General features: G+C 45.3%; 1 protein-coding gene across 1 annotated transcript in view; it reads right to left on the reverse strand.

The window, feature by feature from the left end:
* The window catches only part of SCML4 (Scm polycomb group protein like 4), a 131,706-nt gene that overhangs the window by 8,950 nt on the left and 98,169 nt on the right, over window positions 1-24,587 (reverse strand). The window contains exons 8-9 of the mRNA XM_034991740.1: window positions 23,771-23,965; window positions 4,757-5,047 (exon numbers count right to left, since the gene is read on the reverse strand). Coding sequence (XP_034847631.1) covers window positions 4,757-5,047; window positions 23,771-23,965 — 486 coding nt within the window. The remainder of the gene's footprint in view (window positions 1-4,756; window positions 5,048-23,770; window positions 23,966-24,587) is intronic.

A 24,587-nucleotide genomic window follows, 5' to 3' on the forward strand; every position in this document is an offset into this window, starting at 1 on the left:
GATTAAATGGGATAATGTGAAGCATTAAACAGTAAGGAATTAATCAAAAGGTAGTTGCTCTTCTTCTAATTGTTATTATATGTCATCCTATAGTGGCCAATAGATTTGTCTTCCTAAAGTCCATGCCCGTCAACTTACTTTCCTCTTCAGAAACGTCTGCTTCCCACAGACTAAAGCCCAATCTGCCTGACATGGACCCCAAACCTCGCAGCGTGATTTCCCTCAGCATTTCTGAACAAGCTCTCTTCTTTCCCCAGAATGAATAAGCCCTTGCCATGCCTTCACTCACTTGAACCCCTTCACATACAGTGTGGGCCCCGTTCTCCTTTTTCTGACTGGGTGGTCTCTCTGTCTGTCACCCAACACCTCACCCAATGAAGGAAACTCTAATCCATGGGAAGCATTTGGGTAGTAAAAACAATGTCATATTTACTTCATTTATTGATTCTGAAGCTTGGACCAGTTGTGGTTGGGAATTCTATACCATGGCCTATTTAATGCAAAAGTTAGGAACCTTTTGTTATCTGAAAACTTTATAGCTCTTGGTGCTTATATCTAGGATGAGAGACAGGGAAGAGCTCACAAATTTGTAGTATCAGGAAAAAACAGGGAAATGTGAATACATCCCCTCAGAGCCCACTGGCAGAGGCCATAGGTACAAGATACCAAGACAGCAGGAGGCCAGGGTAAGTACTCATGGAGAGTACTAGAGAAAAGGCTGAGAAGTTTGTCACGTCATCCATCTCCACCCTCCTGCCTGCAGCCCCATGCAGTTTTCTGGCTTCTGTGTTTTAAACCATTTTGATTAGCACCGCAGGGGAAAAATCCATTTTTAGGTCCCTCTTAGGGTTTATGACTTGGGTCAAACCCTCCTAAAGAGGTAGTTTCTTAACACCAACTACTTACACTTGGGATGCAATTCCAGAGCAATAATGGAGCAGTTCTTTGGGCGGAGGGAAAACTTACCAAGCCTCCAGAGGTCCCACAGCAGGTGCCCAGACTGGCAGCCAGGTGACAAATGGGCAAGAGGCCAATGGTTTTCTCTCCTACTTTAATATACTGCCACTCAATTCAGCATGGCTTATCTCTATGGGTTCCAAATGTGTTTAACTGTGAAAACTTGGTTCAAGCAAAACATACGCAGAACCCCACTCTGCAAATGTGAAGAGGCCCTGGCTAAAGAGGGGGGCGTTGGAATCCTGTCTGTTCCCATTCTCTCTTCCCTCGCCCCTAGAACCTCAAAGGGACCCACTGAAGCCCACTGAACATAGTTTGAAAATGCCTGGGGTAATTTTGAAAGACGCAGGCTTCGGAGCCAGTTAGAGTAAAATCCTGGCTCCACACTTGAATGACCTTATCTTGATCTTCACTTTCTTTATCTGTACATTGTATATAATAATACCCACTATAATAATATGCACATACCATAATAATAAATTATAAAATATAACTTGTAGGAAGTCATAAATAATGTATGGAAAGTGTCTGGCTCATAGTAGGTGCTCAATAAATAGCTATTTAGTAAATGCCTCAAACAAGCAGGCCCCTTTTCTGGGACTGCGGAGGATTCAGAGATGAGCAAGGGACCTCACAAAGCTGAGGGTCTGGTTCCTACTATGGGACAGGAAGGAGGAAGTACTAGAGATGAGGGAACAAAGTGCTATGTAAGGAAATCGAGGGAATGAACATTTCTAATCGGGAGGTGTGGTTGAGACTGTCGGTCACCTCCCCAGTATCTTTTTTCCACTTCTTCCTTTGTAACAGAATCCCTGATCTCCAGCTGGGATCATGGTTGCTTAGAACGAAACCATATTTCCCAGTTTCCCTTGCAGCTGGTGGCCACGTGACTACATTCTGGCTAATGAGATGTAAGCAGAGTGGAACCCTGTTTCAGAGAGTCAGAGAGGTCAGCACTGCCCCCTGTCCCCTTATTCTCCCCACCCTCTTCCTCCACCTTGATGCTAGAATGAGCACAGCTGGCTGGCTTTCTGGTATCTGTGGTTCCATTTAGCATAGTGGTTAAAGGAATCTTTGGAGAATTCGAGAGTTAATGTACCTACAAAGGGTAAATACTTTTATTATTCTTCAGTGTAACACAGTGGCTCAACAATGAACTTCAGCTGCTACATCCTGCAGCAGCTGTACTCTGAGGAAGCTGGGGGGCTGTGTGATTTTTGAATATCCCACAGCCCAAAGGGGTCCTGCTAATTATGAACAACTCTGATTTGCTGGGTATCAAAGTTCTCACTAATATTTCTAAGTCATTGAAGGGACAGTCAGTGTTCAGGATACAGTTAGTGATTTGCTTGGAGTGGAAGGTAGCAAGCACTGGTGGGCTCCAGCGCTCTGATTTTACCCAACATCCTGAGAAGAAGTCCTGAGTGAGTGGGGCTCTCCCAGGGAGCAACCAGAGCTCTAAGGAGAGGGCTCTCTCCGAGCTGGTTCCGGGGGAGGGTCTGGGCCTCCCCTCAAAGCAGACTCCTCAGACAGCTAATTAGGGTATCATTCCAGGAGAACAAAGGGCTGGGGTGGAGATGAAAATGAAGGACAAGAGGGTTGTTGAAGCTGGGATGGAAGGACATTCCAGGATTCCTCTAAGAAGAGGCAACAAGGGACTAGGGGAGGGAAGCTACCTTGAGATCCCTTTGAGGGGGTCCAAGATTCCCCTCATATCCCCAAAATAGACTGGGATGGAGCAGACAATTCTTCAGCTAGTGCTAGAAGTTCTCTTCATCCAAATCATGCCTTCTTCTTACTGCTTGAATCCTACACATAAGACCTAGAGCCTGATACTCCACCACTTGAATGGAAGAGAGAGTAAATATCTCCTTTTGAAAAAGTGTTAACACTCTTAGGATTATGAGTCAATTCAATCAGGTGACGTCCTATGATCACTGCCCTGAGAAAACGGGAATTGGGTTGAGGAGAAGAGGTTGAGAGGAAGAGACACGTGAAGGGCAAAGGGACACCAAGATGAGGGGTTTGACAACCAGGGGCAACATTGGGGCACTGGCATCATGACAGGGGCACAGAGATAATGAACGTTTACTGAACTACTCTATACCAGATGTTACACAAACTCTGGGGATAAGCCTAGGAAACAGCTGGGGCCCCCTCATTTACTTTAAGATGTTGATTTGTGCCAGATCTTGTTCTCTTCTCTTGTTCTTAAAAATCAGGTGGAACAATGTCTCTCCTCTTTGGAAAATGGGCTCTGCCCGCTCAAATCTTCTGCCTGGCTGATGGCTCTATGTGACAATGTTGGGAAGTAGTCTACAGGATGCCTTGACATTTGCCAAGAGCCCCCATGGCTGACGGATTCTGTGCTCTGCCCCTCAGAATTGCCTTTCCCTGTGTTTCCTGTCCACCTTTCTATCCTCAGCCAGGAGAGGCTTGTGTGGGACGGAGAGGGGAGGTCCTTCAGGGGAGCACGTGGAGGATGTTGGACCACCCAAAATAGCTCATCACTGTGGCTTCACAGGGCTACTGGTAGAGAGAGCCGCGGCTCAGAACAAAGATGTGGCTGGCCAGAGAAGACGGCCAACCCACTGGGAGGCTCCAGAGGGGCAAGATGAAGACTCCCTGACTCCTGGGCCCGGGGACTCTTCTCTTCAGCAATTTTCAGGTACAGAGCTGCTGGGCTGTGATCTGTTGAGAGGTGGGCTCACATGATCTGCGACTGCTAATGTTTATTGAGTTCTTATCATGTCCTAGGTCTTGCATTAAATACACATATGAACTTATTCAACCTCCCAACAAACCTATGAGGTAGATGCTATTGTTATCATCCCAATTTTACAGGTGAGGAAACTGAGGTACAGAGCAGTTCAGACTTGCAAAAGGTCAGTCAGGAAGTGGTGGGTCCAGGATTCCGGCCCAGTGCGTCTGGCTCCACAGTCCCTGTGATTATCTACTATGCTCCACAGCCTTTGTTCATTAATGCAATACTGAAGCTTGAAAATGATTTTTAAAAACACATAATTCACAATGGATACCAAGCTGTCCCTAGAACGAGAGCACTTCCATGCATTGCATTCCGACAAGGTATCTTTAGTGGGTGAGGCAGAGACGGTATTACAACCAGCCCTGTGGAAATATCGAACTCTGCTTCTGTCCCTGTATTTGTATCCTGCAAATGTCACCCACTATGCAAAAGAAGACGCTTTACTGACATCTGTTCTTCTTTTTCCTGGCACAGAGTTGATCTACACTTTCCAGATTCCCTTAGAGTTAAGTGTGGCAAAATGGCCAGCTCTTGCCAATGAAATGTGAGTGGAAGTGATGTGCATAATTTCCAGGCTCTAGGGAAGAGTGTGTGCCTTCCCTGCTTACTCTTTTCCTTTCTACCCGCTACGTGTTGGGGGCATGGAGGCCACAGGGGATAGCAGGACCACAAAATGGACAAAGCCTAAGTCCCTGAACTGGGATGCATCTACCAACTGGGAGCACCCACCTTGGACTCTTGAACAAAAAATAAATTTCTATTGCATTTGAGCCACTGTACATTTTGGAGTCTACTTACTCCTACAGCCTAGCCTACTCTAATATACCACTTTCTTTACTGTGGTCAGAGGTTGAAGTTAGCTGCCTTTAAGAACAACAAAAACCCATGAAAGTGCTTCTGATTTCCCAGTGTTCCCATGTTCGGACAGCACGGTTCCCCCCCACCCCACCCCCTTCCCCCTATATGCAGTGATCCCAGAGCAAGGGCCAAGTAGGTTAAAACACGGGGAAGCCAGAGCATGCATTACATTACCACGTCGGTTTCCTTCAAGAGAGGTCCCGTTTCTCTTGGGGCTGGAGCCTGGGGGCCTCAGCCCAGGTGCCAAGGGGCCTCCAGAGGACATGGGGCTGGAGCGGGGACCACTGGCAGTGGTGGCCAGGCCTCCCCCAAGATGGCCATCTCCAGAGTTCTGCCTCTTGCAGTACAGCGAGGAGGAGGTGGGCAAGGAGCCCCTGTGGCTAAAGGCAGAGGCGGAGGGGTCCACGCTGTAGCGGTTCATGCCTACAGGGTTCACCAGGCACTCCTCAGTGGTGGCTGTTTTTGCTGAGCAAGAAGGCAGGACAGAGAAGAAGAGATCAGAGAGCAAGTCAAGAGGCTACCTGACAGTCTTGGCAAATGCTTCCCCAGCAGCACGGGTGCCACTATCTGTGGGGATGAGAGATGGGGAAGAATGGACCCCACATCATAATCCCAAGTAGTTCACCTCTCAACAGACTGAGACATTTGCCTCACCAACAAAGCATACTATAGTAGGGACGGGAGATGTGCCCCTGTGTGTTCAGAGGAAAAAGTGATTATTTTGGTTATTGATGACTTGAAAGTAAAATTCAAAGGTCTTTCTCCTTCCATGCAGTCTCTACCAGCTTGTCTGAATCTCCCTGCTCTGTTTTCTCTTTGCCCACCAACACTGCCCTCCTCACCCGGCCTGGGATGCTTTAGAGAGATCAAGCAGGAGTCACAATGCCCCTGAGTTAAAGAAACAATTTGACCTGGATGGTCACACAAGGGCAACAGTGCTTCCTCCCCAACACTTTCAGTTCCAAACACATGAGGGTACTGCCCTTGCTCCAAAGCTAACAAACTGGGGACGCAAATGCTGATCTGGTCAACCCCAGGGTTCTCCCTATCAACTGCAGATGAGAGATAAAGAGCCAATCAAAAGTGCAGGGGGAGTAAAGGACCTAAAGAGTCAGCCAAACTCACCATCAGCTCCGCTTTGCCCAAGTAAATCATGACTTTCTACATTTTTAAAGCTCAACCTCAGCCTGTTGAACTCTGTCTGTGACCTATACCTATGGCCAAAAGGTGTGGGGTGTTTTGTTATATTTTTAAGGACAAAGTTTAGGGGAATTATGGGGATAGAAAGAGGAAGAAAAATATCTTAGGAATTCCTTCTCTTCAGTCCCTCCCATCCCAGACAAGATCGTATGTGCCTAGTCCCATCAGTAATCATGTCTATACCACATATGGTCAGAACAAATCTTGACATCCACAAAGAAAATGTGCTAGAGTAACAAAAACCAATGGCTCCTCCAAGGTTGGCAATGCGGAAACACATTTGAGGCCACAAGATCCAGATGTCTTCTTCATGAATGAATTCCTCCCATAATGTAGATAATTGAAAGATTAAGACTTGATTTTATTAGGGGAGCTATCAATTCTTTTCATAGATGGGGATAAATATGGAATTTGCCTGGAAATAAAAGCCATTGCATATGGGATGTCACTAAAGCAGTGCCTAGAGCAAAATTTATAGCTGTAAATACTTACATTTAAAAAGAAGAAAGATCTCAAATTGATAACCTAATCTTTCATGATAAGATAGTGGGGGGGGCGGTACAGAGAACAAACTACACCTGAAGCAAGCAGAAGGAAGGAAATAAAGATTAAAGCAGAAATTAAGTAAAGACTAGAAGAACAATGGGGAAAATCAATGCAACCTAAGCCAACCTTTTGAAAAAAATCAACAAAATTGACAAACTTTAGCTAGATTGGCCAAGGAAAAAAGAAAAGAGTTAAATTACGAGAATCAGAAATGAAAGAGATGACATTACTACCAATCTTATAGAAACAAAATGGATCATTAAAGGATACTATGGACAATCATATGCCAATAAATTAGGTAACTTAGTAACTGACAAATTACCAAAACTGACTCAAAAAAATACATAGACAATCTGAGTAAACCTATAACAAGTAAAGAGAATGAATTAGTAATCAAAAGCTACTCACAAAGAAATCCCAGGCCCAGATGGTTTCATGAGTAGATTCTACCAAGCATTTAAAGAAAAATTAAAACCAATTCTTTACAAGCAAATTAATACAAGGAAGGGGGGCGCCTGGGTGGCTCAGTTGGTTAAGCGACTGCCTTCGGCTCAGGTCATGATCCTGGAGTCCCGGGATCGAGTCCCGCATCGGGCTCCCTGCTCAGCGGGGAGCCTGCTTCTCCCTCTGACCCTCCCCCTTCTCATGCTCTCTCTATCTCATTCTCTCTCTCAAATAAATAAATAAAATCTTTAAAAAAAAAATTAATACAAGGAAGGGATACTTCCCAACTCATTCTATGAGGCCACTATTACCCTGATACCAAAACCAGACAAAGGCATCTCAAGAACAGAAAACTACAGATTAATATTTCTTATAAATATGGATGCAAATATCCTCAACAAAATGCCAGCAGATCAAATCCAGTAACATATAACATGACTTATACACCATGACCAAGTAGCATTTATCCCAGGAAAGCAAGGTTGGTTTAACAGTCAAAAATCAATTAATGTAATACACCATATAGATAGAATTAAAAAAAAAAGATAGTACAATTATCCCAATAGATCTGACAAAATTCAATGTCCTTTCCTGATAAAAAAAACACTCAACACACTAGGAATAGAAGGGAACTTCCTCAACTGAAGAAAGGGCATCTACAAAAAACTTACAGCTAACACCATAGTGAATGGTGAAAGACTGGATGCTTTCCCTCCTAAGATCAAGAAAAAGACATGGATGCTTATTCTTACGACGTCTATTCAACATTTTACTGGAAGTTCCAGCCAGGGCAATTAGGTAAGAAAAAGAAAGAAAAGGCATCCAAATAGGACAGAAGAAATAAAACTATCGCTTGTATGTAGAAAATCCTAAAGAATCCATTAAAACATTATTGGAACTAATAAATGAGTTTAGCAAAGTTGCAGGATACAAGATCAATATACAAATATCAACTGTGTTTCAGATTCTGAAAATGAAGTTAAAAAAACAATTTCATTTATAATAGCATTAAATAGAATAAAATATGGAGGAATGAATTTAGCAAAAGAAGTGTAAAACTGAAAACTACAAAACATTGTTGAAAGAAAGTAAAGAAGATCTAAATAAATGGGGAAAAATCCCAAGTTCATGAATCAAAAGACTGAATATTAAGATGGCGATACTCCCTAAATTGACCCACAGAATCAATGTAATTCTTGTCAGTATCTCAGCTGACTTCTTCATGGAAATTGACAAGCTGATTCTAAAACTCATGATTTTCGAGGGACCAAGATGAACCAAAACAATCACGAGAAAAGAACAACATAGAGCCTTCACACTTCCCAATTCCAAAGTTGACTACAGAGCAACAATAATGAAGACAGTGTGATTGTGGAATAAGAACAGGTATGTAGAGCAATGGAATAGAATCGAGAGTTCAAAAATTAACTGTGTCTGTGTTCAGCTGATTCTCCACAAGGGTGCCCAAAATCATTCCATGGGGAAAGAAAAATCTTTTCAGCAACCGGTGTTGGAACAACTGGATATCCACATGCAAAACGATGTCATTGGACCCTTAATTCATACCATATACAAAAATTCACTCAATATGGGCCAAAGACCTAAATGTAAGAGCAAAAAGTTATAAAACTCTTAAAAGGAAACATAAGAATAAATCTTCATGACCTTGGATTTGGCAAGATATTCTTACATTTAGCACTAAAAGCATGACCAACACAAGAAAAAATAGGTAAAATGGACTTTATCAAAACGTAAAACTTCTGTGCTTGGAAAGATAGCATCAAAAAAGTGAAAAGATTACCCATCGAATGGGAGAAAATACTTGCAAATCATATATTTCATCAGGGACTTGTTTCCAGAGTAACTCAATAAAAGTCAATAAAAAGAAACCAAATTTGGGACGCCTGGGTGGCTCAGTCGGTTAAGAGGCTGCCTTCAGCCCAGGTCATGATCCCAGGGTCCTGGGATCGAGTCCCGCATCGGGCTCCTTGCTCAGCAGGGAACCTGCTTCTCCCTCTCTCCCTCTGCTTGTGCTCTCTCTGTCAAATAAATAAAATCTTTAAAAAAAAAAAAAAAAAAGAAACCGAATTTAAAGATAGGCAAAGAACTTGATGAGACCTTTCTCCAAAGAAGATATACAAATGGCCAATAAACACACAAAAACATGTTCCCCATCATTAGTCATTGGGGAATGCAAATCAAAACCACAAAGAAGTGTAACTTCCCACTCATTTGGATGTTTATAATAAAAAGTCAGATAATAACAAATGTCGATGATGCTTTAGAGAGACTAGAACCCTCCTACACTGCTGGTGCAAATATAAAATGGCACAGCCTCTTCAGAAAACAGTCTGGCTCTTCCTCAACTCGTTCAAACTAGAGTCATTCTACGACCCAGCAATTCCACTCCTAGGTATCTACCAAGAAAAATGAAAACATGTCCACACAAAAATTGGTACATGAACATTTACAGAAGCACTATTCATAATAGCCCAAAGATGGAAATAACCCAAAAAGGCGATCAACTGACGAATGGATCCACAAAATGAGGCCTATCCACACAATGGAATATTATTCAGGCATAAAAAGAAATGAATACTGATGCTGCTACAGCGTGAATGAGCCTTGAAATATTCTGCTAAGTGAAAGAAGCCAGTCACAAAAGGCCACGGATGAAGTGATTCCACTTACATGAAATGTCCGGGACAGGCAACCCTATACAGACAAGAAGTAGATCAGCGGTTGCGGAGGGCAGAGGGGCAGTGGGGAGAGAGGGTGCTGGCTAAAGCGTATGTGCTTTTTGAGGTACTGGAAGTGTTCTACCATTGTGGCTGCACATTTCTGTGAATAAACTAACAGCCACTGTGTTGCACTCTTGTATGATTATCTCAATAAAGCTGCTTAAACAATTCCCTGCAGAAGCCTGGTGCTGGGTCTGAACACATTCTTAAGAGTGTTACACAGGCAGGTCCGGCCAACACCGCTCCGGCCGCCACGACTCAAGTAAGCTGAGCAGCCTCAGTGTAGGCTTGCTCTGTGCTTTCTGCTTCGTGGCCCGGGGATGCTGCAAGAGGTCTTCAGGAACCTGGGACCCCGCACCTGCTCCCTGATGACCTCTCCTGCATCTCTTCCATCTGGATCAGAAGACGGCAGTAGGAAGATTCTAAAAAGGCCCAGGCTACAGAGCTGTGTACGAGGCTGCCTCCCGAGCGGAGTGAGGAGAGGGAGACAAACACTGAGCACCTACTATGAGTTAGCACCATTCCAAGCCAGTTAGCAGTAAGCTGTCATCATATTCCCTTTACTGGAACGTTCTCAGTACCTGAGATACTAATCCCTTCTGTGTCCCTAGTGGCAGGTGCCTTGCTGTATGTGAGGAAGCTACTCAGTGTCCGGCATACAGAAGGCACTCAATAAATAGCTATCGAGTAGACAGTTGGGCCACTGTTAGTGAGGCGGCCATTACACAGAATGCGCCTTACAATATAGATTAGAAAGGACTCTCCTGGATGCATGATAAACAATGATAAAAAAAGATCTAACTAAAACATTTATTCTGTTTATTAAATATTTTAAATCGAGATTAAATACGTCTACGTGGGTTCTGATAGCGGTAAGGTAGAGAATGCAGACAATTCTCCAATCCGCAATATAGCTGGAAAATACAGATGCGGATGAAAGATCATCGTCCTATGACGACGTGCAGAAACGGGGAACAAGGGAACATGGACTTCATTGGTTTAAAAACTGCTGACGACCATGAGTGAGATCAAAGGTAATAAAAGCCAGCTTCTGGGCTGGGATCCAAATGAATTCATCAAAAAGTAAAACCGACTTAAGAGACCATCAGGCAACAGCCCTCTACCCAGCACAGGATACACCCATTATTCCAGAGGCAGAGGGTGAACAGCCATGGAGACAGATCGGCAAGCCCCCCACCGCGGCTCTGCTTAGCCTGTAGCTCCCAGGAAGCCTGGGAGTGAGCAGCATGTTCAGGTGCACAGACTAGGGTGCCATTCAGAGTTGATGAGACACATCTGCTCAAACCTGGTTAAAACAGCCTTTTCCTCACCTTTATAAATACAGGTGCTGACACATCATACCGAAGTGTAAAAATGACTGATATCCTGCAGGCCATCATCCTTCACCTACAGGACCAGAAAAGGGACTGCACAGAGCCCAGCATTTCCCCAAGTGGCAGGTGTGTCCCACTGGTGGGACAGCGCATGATTTTAGGAGGGACTTTGGTGTATATTCATTTCCTAAGGCTACAGAAAATACCATAAACTTAGTGACCTAAAACAGCAGAAATGCATTCTCTCATAGTTCTGGAGGCTGGAAGTATGTAATCAAGGTGTCGGCAGGGCCGTGTTCTTTCCTCTTCTTTTTTTTTTTTTAGATTTATTTATTATTTATTTTGGAGAGAGAGAGTGGAGGGAGGGGCAAAGGGAGAGAGAAACTCAAGCAGATTCTGTGCTGAGCATGGAGCCCTACATGGGACTCGATCTCACGACTCTGAAATCATGACCTGAGCAGAAACCAAGAGTCGGATGCTTACTGACTGCACCACCCAGGTGCCCCAGGGCCATGTTCTTTCTTAAGGCTCAAGGGTAGTATCCTTCCTTGTCTCTACCTAGTTGCTGGTAGCCAACAATCTTTCACTGTAGATATATCCCTCCTATCTGCCTCCATTGTCACATGGCATCTTCCCTGTCCCTCTGTGTCTGTTTCCAAAGGTCTTAGGAAGACATCAGTCATTGGATTAGGGCCCATAATCCAGTAGGACCTCATCTTGATTACATCTGTAAAGACTCTATTTTTTTCTTTTAATTTAGAGAGAGAGAGAGAGTGGCGGGGGGGGGGGGGGGGGGGTGGGGAGCAGAGGGAGAGGGAGAGAGAAAATCTTCAGCAGGCTCCATGCCGGGTGCGGAGCCTATCTCACAACCCTGAGATCATGACCTGAGCTGAAATCAAGAGTTGGATGCTTAACTGACTGAGCCACCCACTCACCCCAAAAGACCCTATTTCTAAAGAACGTTCTATTCACAGGCAGAAAGTTAGGACTTGAAGGTGTATCTTTTTGGAAGACACAGCTACAGGGGAACATTATTTTTTATAGTCATGTACTTTAGTGGATAGCAATAAAATAGAATTAGCCCATCAAACTATGATTTCACTGATACAGTATCATTCCTTAAAGTGACTAAGAGCTAAAGTTAAAAGAAATGAATCTGTTTAAAGGAACATCTTAAGTAAACACTTTTACAATTGTTATATGGACATAGCAAAAATTGTGAAAGGTGGTGTATTAACCCTGGAAAGCACTGAGTTAGTACCAAGCCCTCTTTTCAGGCTGGGTGGTAAATAAGGAAAAATAAATGAGCCTCTTATTTAAAAGCTTCCTGCAAGAGATTTTACAATCTCCCTCACAATTAGCTCATTGTACTGCAAATCTTATCGCCTAAAAGTTCCTCCTTACATCTACCCCCAATTCCTCTTGCTTTAGTTGAAATGATGACTGCTGGATACATCACCTTTCTACTATTCAAAACTATGAAGTCATCAACATACAGGGAGAGAAATTGTGGGTATGCAGAACTCTTAGGAACTAAGAATTTCACTGTGTGACCATGGATTATTGGTTACCTAAAACCACCATTTAAAGTCTGTAAAAAGAAGGACCAGATCCGTCACTGAGGAGGGAACTGCACTTTTCAGCGGTTTTGTGGCTGACTGGTGAGTGAACACCAGATGGGGCCAGCAGTCCTGGGATTGCCAGGCACGAGTGCCCCATGCAGATCCAGCCCCTGCGTACAGACTCATGGCCAACCACAGGGTGGACCTTTTCTCCCTGATTTCTTAGAAAACTGCTTCTCATCTGAAATGAGCTTGTCACCCTGGCACCTCTCATTAAACAAGAGGATCCAACCCAGCCTCCATGTAAGGCCATTTAATCTCTGTGGAGAACATGAGCTCAGCAAAGTGGGATAAGGGAGAGGGGTCTGCTGCACTTTCTTCTATAACCTCCCTGCCTGTATCCAAGGGACAAAGGATGCTGCTTGGAAAATCATTACATCTTCCCTCCAGGAAAAGGAATAATCTGCTCTTGGACTATCACAGGAGCAGGCTTAAACAGAAAGGCAAATACACCCATGGTGCCATCCAAGACGTCTGCCGCATTTTCAGGGTTTCATGTCTTGGGAACTTTTCAGGGTTTAATGTCTTGGGAACTTTCAGGAGAGCCTGGTGTTCCTTTTTCACCATTGCTGATAGGTGAACTACGTTTTCCCCCAGCCGCTGTACAGAAAGCCTGCCCATTAGTGAAGCCAAAGAACACTCGAAGAGTTCAAACCCACTCGAGCCTCAAGGGATAGCCATTTGCTTCTGAATTTGAACTGTGTCTACGCCTCCCTGTCTGGGAAACAAACTCGAGGGTCAGGCATGTGTGGGCGCTTCCCTCCTCCCTCACCTCTGCAGAGCCTTCCAGATCGCCCGCCCGATGAAGCCCCGTTGCCGCTGCAGCTCTGGAGGGTCCGGCAAGAGCACCTGGAATGTAGAGAAGGTCCGAAGAGAAGCAGGAAGAGACAGAGGGACAGGAAGAAGAAAGCCAAGAGACAGAGAGAGAAAGTCCCAAAGAATCAAGAGCAGCATAGCGAGGAAAAGGGGGGCTCACATGTATAAAAGTGCAGACACTCCTGATGGAGTTTCAGTTCAGGCTGCGGTTGACCCCTTGTCCTTTAGGACCCAAGACCGAACTGCTCAGAGTTAAGTGAACCTGGCCTGTTTATTTTATCAAAAAAAGTGAAGCCGGCACTTTACGTAGGTTCTTTAACCAAATGAAGCCCTGAAAAGCAACAATACGGCCATCTGCAAAATTAGTCTCAAATAATACCTATTCGTGCAGTAATGAGCCCCAAATTCCAGAGTCTTAGAAACGATTCTTTTTCAGAATGGACAGTTCTTTCCACCCCCCTCTTTCACGCACGCGCACACCCCCACCCACCCCCACCCACACCCCCCCTCCACTCCCCACCTTATTTCCCCACACCAGCTGTGACTTCTCAGCTGAAGGAGCAGCTCAGCACACAGTGAGCCCTTTCTATAATGGGCGCGGCCACCTCCCCCTGGGCTGGGAGCCACTGCCTTGCTCTGGACCCATTGCCCGCCAGTCTGCCCAGGCCAGCGGGTCACACAGCCCTGCCCAGGCCGGCAAGAAAGGCAAACCACTGGGTCAGTGGCCAGAGGGCTCCATGTGAGAACAGCTTGGCTCGGCGGCTTGACGAGATGGCAGCTGCACAAATCCCAGCCCTGAAGCCCAGATTCTGAAAGGAAGTAGCCGGTGGGCCCCCTACTCTGCCACTCCAAGAGCGACGGTGAACCAGGTGCCACCCCCAGCGGGGGGGGGGGGAGTGCAGCCAGGAAGCTCTGGCTGCAGAGAAAGAGCTACAACTATAAGCGGGGAAGCAGAGCGCAGAAGGGGCAGGAGGGAGGAGACCCCGGGAAACAATAGCAGGTCCCCAGGGGGGCTGCCCTTCCCCTGCTGAGGGGCCATTGTTTCCTACCTTGGGTGGCGGCCTCCCGCCCACACCCCTGCTCCTCTCCGGCACCCGGGTGCCCAGCACGTGCTCAGTGCCACGGCGGGAGGCAGAGACCCTCTAAGGACTTCGCAGTGGCAGAAATCAGCAGATTTCCTCTCTGCCCTCCAGGCTGCCTCTCCCTGAGGCTCTAGTGGAGGTTTGCGGACTTTCTTTGCTCAGGCTCAGTCCCGCCCTGGGTCTTGCTCAGATAAGCTCATCACGTTTTCCCTCAGGGCCCTCTGTGGCCTCCGGTCCCAGCCTTCCCGGTTCAAAGGGCACCAGGCCACACCACCTATGAGGCTTAGCATTTCATTCGCTTCAATTAAATTTTCCATTAACTTGGTCTCTGGCCAGTATAGATTTTTCCCTTTAAGCTTGTCTCCAAGTTCAGATCACTCAGCCCTCAGAATCAACCTTATGACTCCCCTCTGGTCCATTTAAGTACATTTATATATTTTCTCCCCTAATGAGATGCACAGAAACCAGCCATAATTTTAATGCCTGACACCTGAACTTCGGCAGTCCTCTCAAATGTTTCTGGTTTGCCTAAGACTTTGTTCTAAGTCTACGGGTTGATTTCCTTCTGTGGAAATTTTGCCCAAACACAATTTTGCCCAAAGTCAGCCATTTGGGATAATGAATGCCCTTCCGGTCTCAAGAGGAGAGCTGGTTCCAGAACACTTTCCATATGGTCTTTCAGCTTTGCCATGCCTCTACTCCAAGTTCTTATGGCAACTCCTAACAGGTGGGGGAGGGCGAAGGTGGGGGGCTCCTTCTGTAGCCATGCTCTGTTTCCTCAACAGCCCCACTCTTTTTGGTCTTTCTAGAACTTGAGGGAAATTAAAAGTGGTCCTCAATCAGGAAAATGTTGGAGTGACCAGAATAGAGGACACCTTGTAAGTTTTGGTTCTAAATGGACATCCTGACTTTCAGGGTGGCTCATGATACTTTCCAGTATTCCTAATGCTAGGAAAGCAAGCTGCCATGTTGTGAGATGCTCTGTGGAGAGGCCCGTATGGCAAGAAACCAAACAGCTCATGGGAAACCAACAACCACATGAATAAGCTAGGAAGTGGATCCTTTCCTAGTTGAGCTTCGAGAGCCTGGTTTGAGACCTAGAGCCAGGGGACCCAGTTAAGCTGCACCTGAACTCCTGATTCACAGAAACTGAGATAATAAACGTTATTTTAAGCCACTAAGTTTTGGGGTAATTTGTCACACAGCAATAGATAACTGATACAGATGGGAAAAGGGCATTTGCTTCATTTCTCTTGACTCCGCATGTCAGTTTGGAAATTACAATGATTAATTCAGTCACAGCTAGGTTGTATCTGCCATAGAATACCTGTTCAACTCTCTGCCAGAAAGTTTATGGGATTTTTTTCAGCAAACGCTTTACTGCTTATGTATGAGACCCAGACACTACCCAGTAATAGGAGACAGTTCATGAAGTTTATCTCAGAGTGTTATATAACGACTTAACTGGAACATTGATGCATTTAACAAGAATTATTGAATACTTACCTTGTGCTTCCTCAGTATCTACAGGACTCAAAAGAGAACATAAACATAAGCCTTGCACTGCAAAGAGGTTCAGCAAATTACTGAACATTGAAAAAATCAATTTTAAACTCCACAAAACTCAGGTCTTTTTCATGAGGTTATATTTTTCCGCTTTAGCTCAATTTTTTAAGATTTTATTTTTTTAAGTAATCTCAACACCCCACGTGGGGCTCAGACTTACAACTCTGAGATCAAGAGTTGCACACTTTACTGACTGAGCCAGCTAGGCGCCCTACCTAGCTCGGTGTTTTAAAATATGTACAGATATTATAATTTAATGAATGATATAATTGGAAACACAATAAATAAATTTTCCTGAATGAAATATTGACGCCCAGGGGCAGAACTAAGATTAGGAGTCGTACCCTGGCAAACACTCTCCATCTTATGCTATAGGAACACTAGCTGGGCTTCCCCTGGACCTAGCTGTCTGAAAATACAGGAAGGCCTTTGTATTTGCTGCAGACCTGGTAGACACTCCTCTTTGAACTTTTCCATTAAAACTTTCTCAGAGGATTCTTTTTTATATATATATTTTTTATTCATTTATTTGATAGAGAGAGAGACACAGCGAGAGAGGGAACACAAGCAGGGGGAGTGGGAGAGGGAGAAGCAGGCTTCCAGCTGAGCAGGGAGCCCAGTGTGGGGCTCGATCCCAGGGTCCTGGGATCATGACCTGAGCCGAAGGCAGACACTTGACAACTGAGCCACCCAGGTGCCCCTCTCAGAGGATTCTTAACACCTGAGCTTGGTATTGATACTTTGTTCTCCTCCCAAATGACTCTCTTTCAAGCCTAACAGAACAGCGCATTTTGTTCACATGGCCTCTGGCTGTGACAGGGCGAACATAGCTCTGAGATACTCCAATCATTGACCTGCACTGGGAGACAAGCAGCTACAAGGGAATCTGGTGTAACGCACCTTCCTTCGTTGTTGTGGGGTTTTTTTGTTTGTTTTGTTTTGGTTTTTGCCTCCATCATTCCACATATTATTTAAAATACTACGTTGAGGGGTGCCCAGGTGGCTCAGTTGGTTAAGTGTCTGACTCTTGATTTTGGCTCAGGTCATGATTTCAGGGTCATGAGATCGAGCCCTGCATCGGGCTCCAGGCTCAGTGAAGAGCCTGCTTGAGATTCTCTCCTTCTCCCTCTGCCCCGGCCCTCCAAATAAATGAATAAATCTTTAAAATAAGATACCAGGTCAAACTATGCCTAATGTCTGGTGGAGCAGGCCACTCTGTGTGGGTTTTGTAAAAATGAGAGAGATCTCTTGATGTCTGGAGTGATGGGCTCTGCCTGTCCTGTGGATGTAACCCTGCAGGGATGTACCCAGAGCCCAGGGACAAGGATGAAACGCTCCTTGGAGCCAAGATAGGAAACCCTGAAGGAGAAAAGAGAATTGATATAATTGGAGTACAGTTTCTGCCTGGATTTTGCTAAATGGTGCTTGGAGTTTGTTTTGTTCTTTTACATCTTTGTGAGACGAAATGACACAGGTGTACCACAAGCCATTTGTGAGCATCCATTGAGTACAGTCGGGCTTCTGAGCCGGGGGGGGGGGGGGGCACAGGATGTACACCCTCCCGAGCAAGTGTGGGGTAATAGGGGTAATAGGATCCTACCGGCAACTGGCTTGGGAGGGAAGCAAAGGGTCAGGGAAGAGAAGACCTGGGTTCAGTCTCCTCCCCACTGTGGCCTTTCTCTGTGGCTCTGAACAAGTAGCCTTGAACTTGCAGGCTTCAGTGCATCCCAAATGGGAAAGCTCACTAAATGTTTGCTGACTAAATGGATGTTTCTATGTCAAATAACTCATGGCACTTGATAAACTCTCTTTCCTTTTAGAAACAAACAATCTGGGGTGCCTGGGTGGCTCAGTCATGATCCCAGAGTCCTGGGATCGAGCCCCACATCAGACTCTGCTCAGTGGGAAGCCTGCTTCTCCCTCTCCCACTCCCCCTGCTTGTGTTCCCTCTCTCACTGTCTCTCTCTCTGTCAGATAAATAAAATCTTAAAAAAAAAAAAGGAAATAAACAATCTTTCAGAAAGATAGATATTCCCTGTACAGTCATTCTCCATAGAGCTATCATATTAGATAAATTTGCAGTTCAACAAGGAAGCCGACTTGATCTCTAAAGGCTGGGTACATGGGCTTAACCATAATGGAGCACTTAGCATTTAGCAAAATCCAGGCAGAAACTGTGAACGTCTGTTACGCCACTGGGTTCCTGGTGCCTGGCTCAAAGATCACCAGCCAAGGACGAAAACATCAAGCTTCAAAAACAAAAGTCCTTCCTCATCTCCCACCCCTACCATCTGTGTATCGAAAAAGCTACTGGAGAAAAAGTAAACAGTTTGTTCCCATCATGTTAAAACTTCAAAGGGCAGGAAACCAATCACTAAATTAGATCTTGCAGAAGAGTTCAGCTATCACATTTGTGGTTTCCAGAGATCTCCCCTACTCTTGGTGAGCAGACAATTTGTTCTGTTGTGTTGCATAGAATTCAAGCCATAAATATTTGCTACAGATTCGTTACATCTCAGGCTCTGCTCCCCAAATCTATCCAGCAGGGAGATGAGATCTGGTCCAGATTCTTGCACTATAATGCAAAATTAAGTGCCACTGAGGATGTGTAAACATGGGTCTGGGAGAACAGATGGACGTCTCGGGATTCGGGGAAGCCTAAAAGACGTCAGGGACCCTGCTATGGAAGGTGGCCAGGCCACACTGGGGACTTTGCCTGTCGTCGTTCTTGGCTTTCTTTCACCCTTCTCACCAGTGCAGCAAACCTCCTCTTTCTCACCTGGATTTGCACACCTGCCACCTTGCCTGATCCCTCCACCCTTCTGCTCTCCATGGGCATTGGATCATCTTCGGTGGCAACATTTATACGGGGGCGGGGGGAGGGACGGCACATTGTCCTAGTGCAAATAGACTTATTTTACTGAAAACCTGAATAAATGATACATTTCCCCAGGTGAGGACTGTGCCAGCCCACGCTTTATCATTCAAAGTGTGGTCGCCGACCAGCAGCAGCACCAATCCATCTGCGCACCTGTTAGATACGCAGACTCTCGGGCCCCACACCAGCCCCACTGAGGCTAGAATCTGCACTTTAACAAGATGCCAGGTGGTTCCTGAGCACATTTAAGTTTGGAGAACACTGGCGAATGTTTATTTATAATTGAGGGCTTTTCTTTTCAATATTCAAAGGTAAGGTAAAATTTCCCTGTGATCATCCCATGGTTTCTGACAGAAGCACAAATGTTATCAAATCCACGTTTCTGCCTCCATTCTCCTAAAGCACCGGAGAGCTGTTCTACTTCCTAAAACACACACCACGTGTGGCTGTCAGGTAATAGAACTAAAGGGGAATGACCGAAGTTTCTGATTTCAAGCCAAGAACTTTACCTTCCAGATGGGATTCAGGCAGCCGAGTAGGTAGTCTGGTTTTCCCCAGGCATAGGAGAAACATCACAGAAGAAAGTTTCTATCTGAAAGCTCTGAGGAAGGGATGTGGAAGATGTCCTCTCTCTGTTCCAATGTGACCTGCTCTGTCTTGGTAGCCTCACTTTCACCTCTGGGGGGCCCCTCACTGGGGCTCCTGGGACACCTGCTGCCCAAAGCTAGCCGCTGCCACCTCCAGCTGTGACATCTTGCTCCTACTTCTCTTCTGGGTTACCGACGTCCCCCCTCATGGCCCTAACAAGTGGGCATCTACATTTGTCACCAGTAACGAGGAGGTCACTACCATTCAAGCAGTCCCTTCTGCTTCTGTAGCTTTGACTTTTCAAAGTTCCTTACGAATACAACCCCACCTGACTCCTAAGGGAGCTATCTTGTAAGAGTTCCACCTGGTTCTTCAGCTGCCAAGTTCTCTACCTGGGACAGTAGTCCTTAAATCCACGCTTCTCAAACTATAATGTGTCTTCAAAACACCTGGGATCTCTTGTTAAAGAGTGTGGGAGGGCCTCTGAGCTTTTGCCTTTCTCCAGTGATGAGGATGCTCCTGACCAGAGTTTGAGTGGCAAGACCTTAGGTTTAATTAAATCTACCACCAGAACCACTGAGAACAAATCTGTATGACCCACTAGATCAGAAAATGATGTCCATTTTCAGAAAATGATGTCCAAATCATCCATTTTTTGGCCACAAACCTTGTTTCTTTGATAGTTCCTTATGTGTCATGGTTTTTCCTTTTCTTATCGTCTGATTAAATGTCTTCTGGAAATGCTCTAATGAACATTGACAAACCCTGCAACTGTGTGGCACCAAGCCTGATCGGTTACAGCTCTAACTGAACAGCACTTGGGCAGAGAACCACCTGGTTCAAATGAGCTCAAGACTGTGCAGTCGTGTTTAGGAACGATGTGGTCCTATGGAGGGATCTGGAGCCTAAAATCAACCAAGGCCTCCATCCTTTCCCTTTTATATGTGCCCTCCTTGCCACAATAGGGGGCAGGATAAACTAAGTCTTCATTTGAAGTGATAATAATTTGATGTGTGACCTTTTAAGGGAAATTTGACAAGGCAATCCTAAAGAGGCGATGTCTTAATCTAAAGGCAAACTCTCTACTGGTGTCATCTTAGGCTCCCTGGCAGATTGGTGGAAAAGACATGTGGCAAGGGGGCCACTTAGAGCCTACAGTGACATAGCTGCTGCTTCTACTTTCCCTGAGGCTCCCAGACACGTGAGATGCACTGAACTCAGTTCTGCAACACCTGGGGCATGAGAAACAATGTCCACAAGGTTGGTTGATTGGGAGCAATTCATTTTTTCAAATCAGCCATGGGCTAGGGAAGGGCTCATGAAGACAATTCGAGTCATTGCTTCCAAAGCAAGGCCAGCTAGGAAGGAAAGCACCTTTTGGCTAGAAATAACTGTGCTAGTCAAGGGAAGAAGTGAGGCAGCGACATTGCTCCAGGGAAAACTCTGGAACTTCCTCAAGCATGGTGAGCTTGGGAGAGAATACGGTGGAAACCAAGGCAAGAGTTTCCTCAGTAATCACTTAAGGAAAGCTGAAGGGGGGTTCCTGGGACAGGATGTTAAAATGAAACAATTTTAGTTTCAGTTTTCGTTGAGGCTGCAAGACAACAGACACCCCAAGGTCAAGTATGCACATCTTGCAAAAAAAAAAAAAGACTGTGGAAAGCCAGTTTTATACCTATAGGTGACCACCTACATCCAGCCTGCAAAAGGAATGTAGAGGTTGAGAAACAGGTTGACTAGAAGATGAATTATGGAGAGAATTGTCTAGTGTATTACGAAGGGCTTCAATGTGGCCATGTAACTAGCTTGATATCTGTCCCCAGAGCTTGAGAGACACAGTGGATTACTGTTTGATTCCCATGGGAAATCTAAAAGTCTGACTACTCTGATGGCAGAACAAAAGAGAGGTGACTGCAAGGTTCAGCGGCATGCCCAGAATTTGTTTGGGCAAAGGATGTGTAGTGTTTGTCAGGGACAAGATGTGGGCCATCAGAAGAGAGAGCTAAAGTAAGATCTTTGGGGCACCTGGATAGCTCAGTTGGTTAAGCATCTGACTCTTGATTTCAGCTCAGGTCATGATTTCAGGGTTGTAAGATTGAGCCCCGTGAAAAGCCTGCTTGGGATTCTCTCTCTCCCTCTCCCTCTGCCCCTCTCCTCCTCCCTCCCCACTCTCTAAAAAAAAGTAAGATCATCTTAGATTCTTTCTGTGGGACTCTCTGGTGGCACAAGGGGGCCTCTGCAGAAAGAAGCTAGAGATCTACCTGCAGACTTGGGGCTGTGGAAGGAAGTGACCAGGTAACCAGCTAGAGAAGAATTATATTTGTCCATGTCAGGGAAAGTGCAGGTGAGAGATGGCAGAGTCACCAAAGTGCCCATGTAAGAGCCCTTAGGATGAAGAATCAGCTTTAAACACCCACCAGAACTTGGGAGTATGATGCCAACTCACAGCAGGATTAGTCAGGTAAAAACTCTCCTACCTCTTGCCTCTCCTGTCCTCTTACTCTGGTCATGAAGGATTCGAAATCATTATTAGCTAGATATGGGAGGGGGGCAAAAACACAAGGTTAGGTGTGAGGTGGAGAGAAGCCAACTGGCCTGAAGCAGGTCTGAACTGGGAATGGGGAGAAGTTACATCTTTGATTGAAATTTAAAGTTTGATTATTACACTGACCCAGATATATTAATTATTGACTAGAGAATGTTTTGTTACCTGAAAGGAACAAGAAAAGTCACAAGATTTGTCCAAAATTTCATCCATGGATAGGAATGAAGTGGTCCCACAGGATATATTTAAAGAAGAATGGGAGACATGAATTATGTGGCTTTATGATTATATCCTATGGGTCATTGCTTGTTCAATGTAACGGTGATTCAGTGGATTGCAAAGTGAAATCAGACCATTCTGCTATTCTCGTTGCAAGATTCACTAGAAGATTCGTTAGCTTTAGGGTATGTTCCTGAGTCAGCTAAGGCTTATTCATACTGTCAGAACCAGAAGGAGCACTGTACATAAGCAACCCCAACACCTCATTTAGGAAATGGAGGTCCGGAGATAAGAAAAGATTTTCCCAAGCTTGCACATATAGAGACATCAAAAACAAACAAACGAAACAAAACAAAAACAAAAACCACAAATGTATATAGTATCTGCTCACATAGACCATATTTAATTAGATAGCTTTCATTGCGAAGGCCAAATTTCTTCCTGATTCCCAGGTCTCAGGGAGATTAATGTAAAATTATAAACAGGGTTCTTGACAGTATCTAAAAAAAAATTTATGCTAAGAATCTAGATTTATCTTTCCCTGCTGTCCTCTTAAGTTTAAAATATAGCCACTCTTACTATAAGCATCTTTTTGTTGAAGACTCTAGGCCTATCTGTGAGCACATACCTGCAAATGTATTCATTTTTCATTATCTGTAGTGGTCACTCAATACCTCAAAAATTTTCCCAAGCTCATGTATCTGTCTTATCACAACACAAGATGTCACATGGTGCTTGGAATAGAAGAGTGTTCAGCAAATGTTTGTAGAATGACATAATGACTTGATTCTAGTTTCACTGGCTATGTGTTCTTTATATATCAACAATACTACTTCCAGAGAAAGAAAAAAGGCAACATTTCTGGTCATTCTTGGGGACCTGGAATCCAGAGCCTAGAGTCATGTTAACTTTTTATGGATTTCCATAACTCAGGGCTGCTAAGTGGAGGTACCTAGCCCTTGAGCACACAACATGTGGCTCTATATGCCCTTACTGACCTTCCCACCAGCTTTCCTATGCTGAACTACTCTGCAACAAAAGGCACTCAGCCCTGGGATCACTTTTCACCCTGTGATGAGAGAGAAACACTAACTCTTATTGAAAAACATATTTGATTCATGGCCTGGTCAAATCCCTGTAGCAACAGACACTCTGTTTATTGACATGGGTGGGTATCTGAGGCCCCCAGGCATAGATGAACATAATCCATTTCTTAGCCCTAGTTTCTTCAGGATGTCTTAGTTTCTTAGTGTCATAGTCTTTCAATGACTCAACAATGATAGATAAGTGCCCAAGAGTCTAAATTAGAGGAGAGTGAAGAAAGTAATTCATTATATGTGATGTGGCCTCATTGTCTAAATTCCAGTAACATAAGCCTACAACTCTAACATCAGCTCTCAGTAGCTGGAGCAATCTCTTACCACTGCAGCCTGGGTGGAGACTGTCTAGGTACCCTCAGTCCTGGCCGTTCCTGACCTCTGCTGGGGTGGGGGCTGGCAGAGAGGCAGCCTGGGAGCCTCCAGCAGGAGAACCCTCGGGAGCTCCCAGGAGGGCAGGAACACCTGGGACCACCTCAGGCACAGGGAAGACAGACGGACAGAGCCTACCTGACTCCATCCTGCCTTCCTTCTTGTCCTGGGCTTCCTCAGAGCCACCGGAGCCCCTAGAGAAGGGTTGGTGGCTGAAGAGGTCATCACACAGGAGGCTTCGGCACAGCTTGGCGAGGAAGCGGAGGACATAGCCGACGCTGTTCACCACAGGCAGGCTCCGCAGGTGCTGTTTCCCATCAAAGGATGCCGAGACTGGAAAGCCACAGAGCCAGCAACTCAGAGTGGGGCACAACAAAGCCACAGGTCCGTGGGAGGAGGTTTTCGTTTGTCCAGCTGTGCTTTGTTTTTAACTAAGCTTTATTCGGATTTCACCTGTTTCTCCGCTCAATGCCCTGTTTGTGTTCCAGGATCTCATCAGGAGCCCACCCCGGGTTTAGTTGCCAGGTCTCCTTAGTCTCCTCTGGCTTGGGACTGGTTCCCGGTCTTCCCTTGTTTCGCATAACCTTGACAGTTTTGAAGAGTACCGGTCAGGTATTTTGTAAAATGTCCCTCAGTTTGGGTTTGTCTGATGTTTTTCTCATGATCTGACTGGGGTTAAGGTTTTGGGGGAAGAAGTGAAGTGCCCCTCTCATCACATCAGATCAGGGGTACATGATGTCCGCATGACAACACTGGGATGTCAGCCTTCATCACCTGGCCACATGGGGTTTGCTGCATTTCTCCACTGTACTCTCCATATTCCATTCCTTGGAAATAAGTCAAAAGGTCGTGCCCACACTCAAGGGCGGTGGAGGGATTAAGCTCTACCTCCTGAGGAGGGGAGAGTCTCTGTATCATTTGGAATTCTTCTATAAGAAAGAACTGTCCGTTCTCC

This window comes from Mirounga leonina, unplaced genomic scaffold (assembly GCF_011800145.1).
Source record: "Mirounga leonina isolate KUSES-001 unplaced genomic scaffold, KU_Mleo_1.0 Mir_53, whole genome shotgun sequence".
NCBI lineage: Eukaryota > Metazoa > Chordata > Mammalia > Carnivora > Phocidae > Mirounga > Mirounga leonina.